Here is a 1322-nt window from a genome sequence, read left to right as displayed (position 1 = left end):
TAGGGTCGGAGCATGAGGTGGATGTCATCGATGTACAGAGACAAACAGATGTCAAAATGCAGTTGCATGAATTTATTGAGTATTTTCTAAGTCCTGCCAGAACAACTGTGCTCAATCTTATCAGCTTAGAATTCTCCAACACAAGGTATGTTCATGTAAAGATATGTTATCAAGTATTATATTTGCAATTAGATTTTTCTGTTGCTAAATATAATTTATATGTAAAGGGGTTTACCAGACTAGGTATATTAAGGTTCAATATCTTAAACTTTTCTTGTATTTTTGTGGTGGACTGTGTAGAATTAGCTATTGCTGTGACATCATATTCAGTTTTATCAGGGATATTATGAGGCAACTCATTTTTTGTTCTTAGCAAATGTGTGAAGTAATGCTTTTTGACAGATATGACTGAAAGTGGTAGTCAAGCAGCATTAATTGTAAAGCAGCTTTTTAAATATTGTTTTTTTTTCAGCTTAAGTCAGCTTGTGGAACCACCATATATTGTCCGCAAGTTATGCTGGGTGACAAGTTCATGGCCAACAGATCCACCTCCTGGCCCTCCACTCTCAAGGCCGAATGTGTCCAAGTACGTCTTAATAGGAGTAGAGAACTCCTATACAGACTTCCACATAGATTTTGGAGGAACATCTGTGTGGTACCATGTATTGTGGGTAAGCAAAAATTTATCAAAAATTTGATTTATGTTGTTCTTTCTGCTGATATGTTGGGGAAGATGATGATGAGAGAACAAGTTTTGTGAACCATTTCTACATATGTGCTCACATTACTCAACAGGGAGAAAAAGTGTTCTACTTGATCAAACCAACTCCAGCCAACCTTGCATTGTATCAGAGATGGATGAAGGCCAACAACCAGTCAGAAATGTTCTTTGGTGATCAGGTAAGAAATTTGTCGTCATTATTAGGAACGGAAAAGATTTTTATAATCTTGTTGATGGGAAATGGAAAACAAATTAACTTTCTATGACTACAATAAACAGAATTTTGATTATGGGATTAAAACTTGTGAATTGTGAAAAGACAAACATGATATTTGTTACTTTTGCAGGTTGATGCATGCTACAGATGTGTTGTGAGGGCAGGAGAAACGCTCTTCATTCCAACAGGGTGGATTCATGCTGTCCTAACTCCAACTGACACTCTTGTGTTTGGTGGCAACTTCCTCCATTCCCAGAACATAGACCTGCAACTGCAGTGAGTATTTTGCTTTTTGTATCTGTTTACAGTTTGGAGATTTGAGAAATCGCTGTTGACTTTTGTAGTAACTAAGTGGATGTGTTCTTTAACTTGCTGATATTGGGA

At 36.8% G+C, this 1322-nt stretch overlaps 1 protein-coding gene across 1 annotated transcript in view; it reads left to right on the top strand.

Annotated features, from left to right (window-relative positions):
- LOC119592996 (lysine-specific demethylase phf2-like) overlaps positions 1 to 1322 on the top strand; it is a gene marked incomplete in the record, with an annotated part of 18211 nt that overhangs the window by 10721 nt on the left and 6168 nt on the right. The window contains 4 exon segments of the mRNA XM_037941885.1: positions 4 to 145; positions 473 to 671; positions 796 to 900; positions 1069 to 1214. Of these exon segments, the coding sequence (XP_037797813.1) occupies positions 4 to 145; positions 473 to 671; positions 796 to 900; positions 1069 to 1214 (592 nt within the window).

This window comes from Penaeus monodon, chromosome 31 (assembly GCF_015228065.2).
Source record: "Penaeus monodon isolate SGIC_2016 chromosome 31, NSTDA_Pmon_1, whole genome shotgun sequence".
Classification (NCBI taxonomy): Eukaryota; Metazoa; Arthropoda; class Malacostraca; order Decapoda; family Penaeidae; genus Penaeus; species Penaeus monodon.
This window is presented reverse-complemented; position numbering and strand designations above follow the sequence as displayed.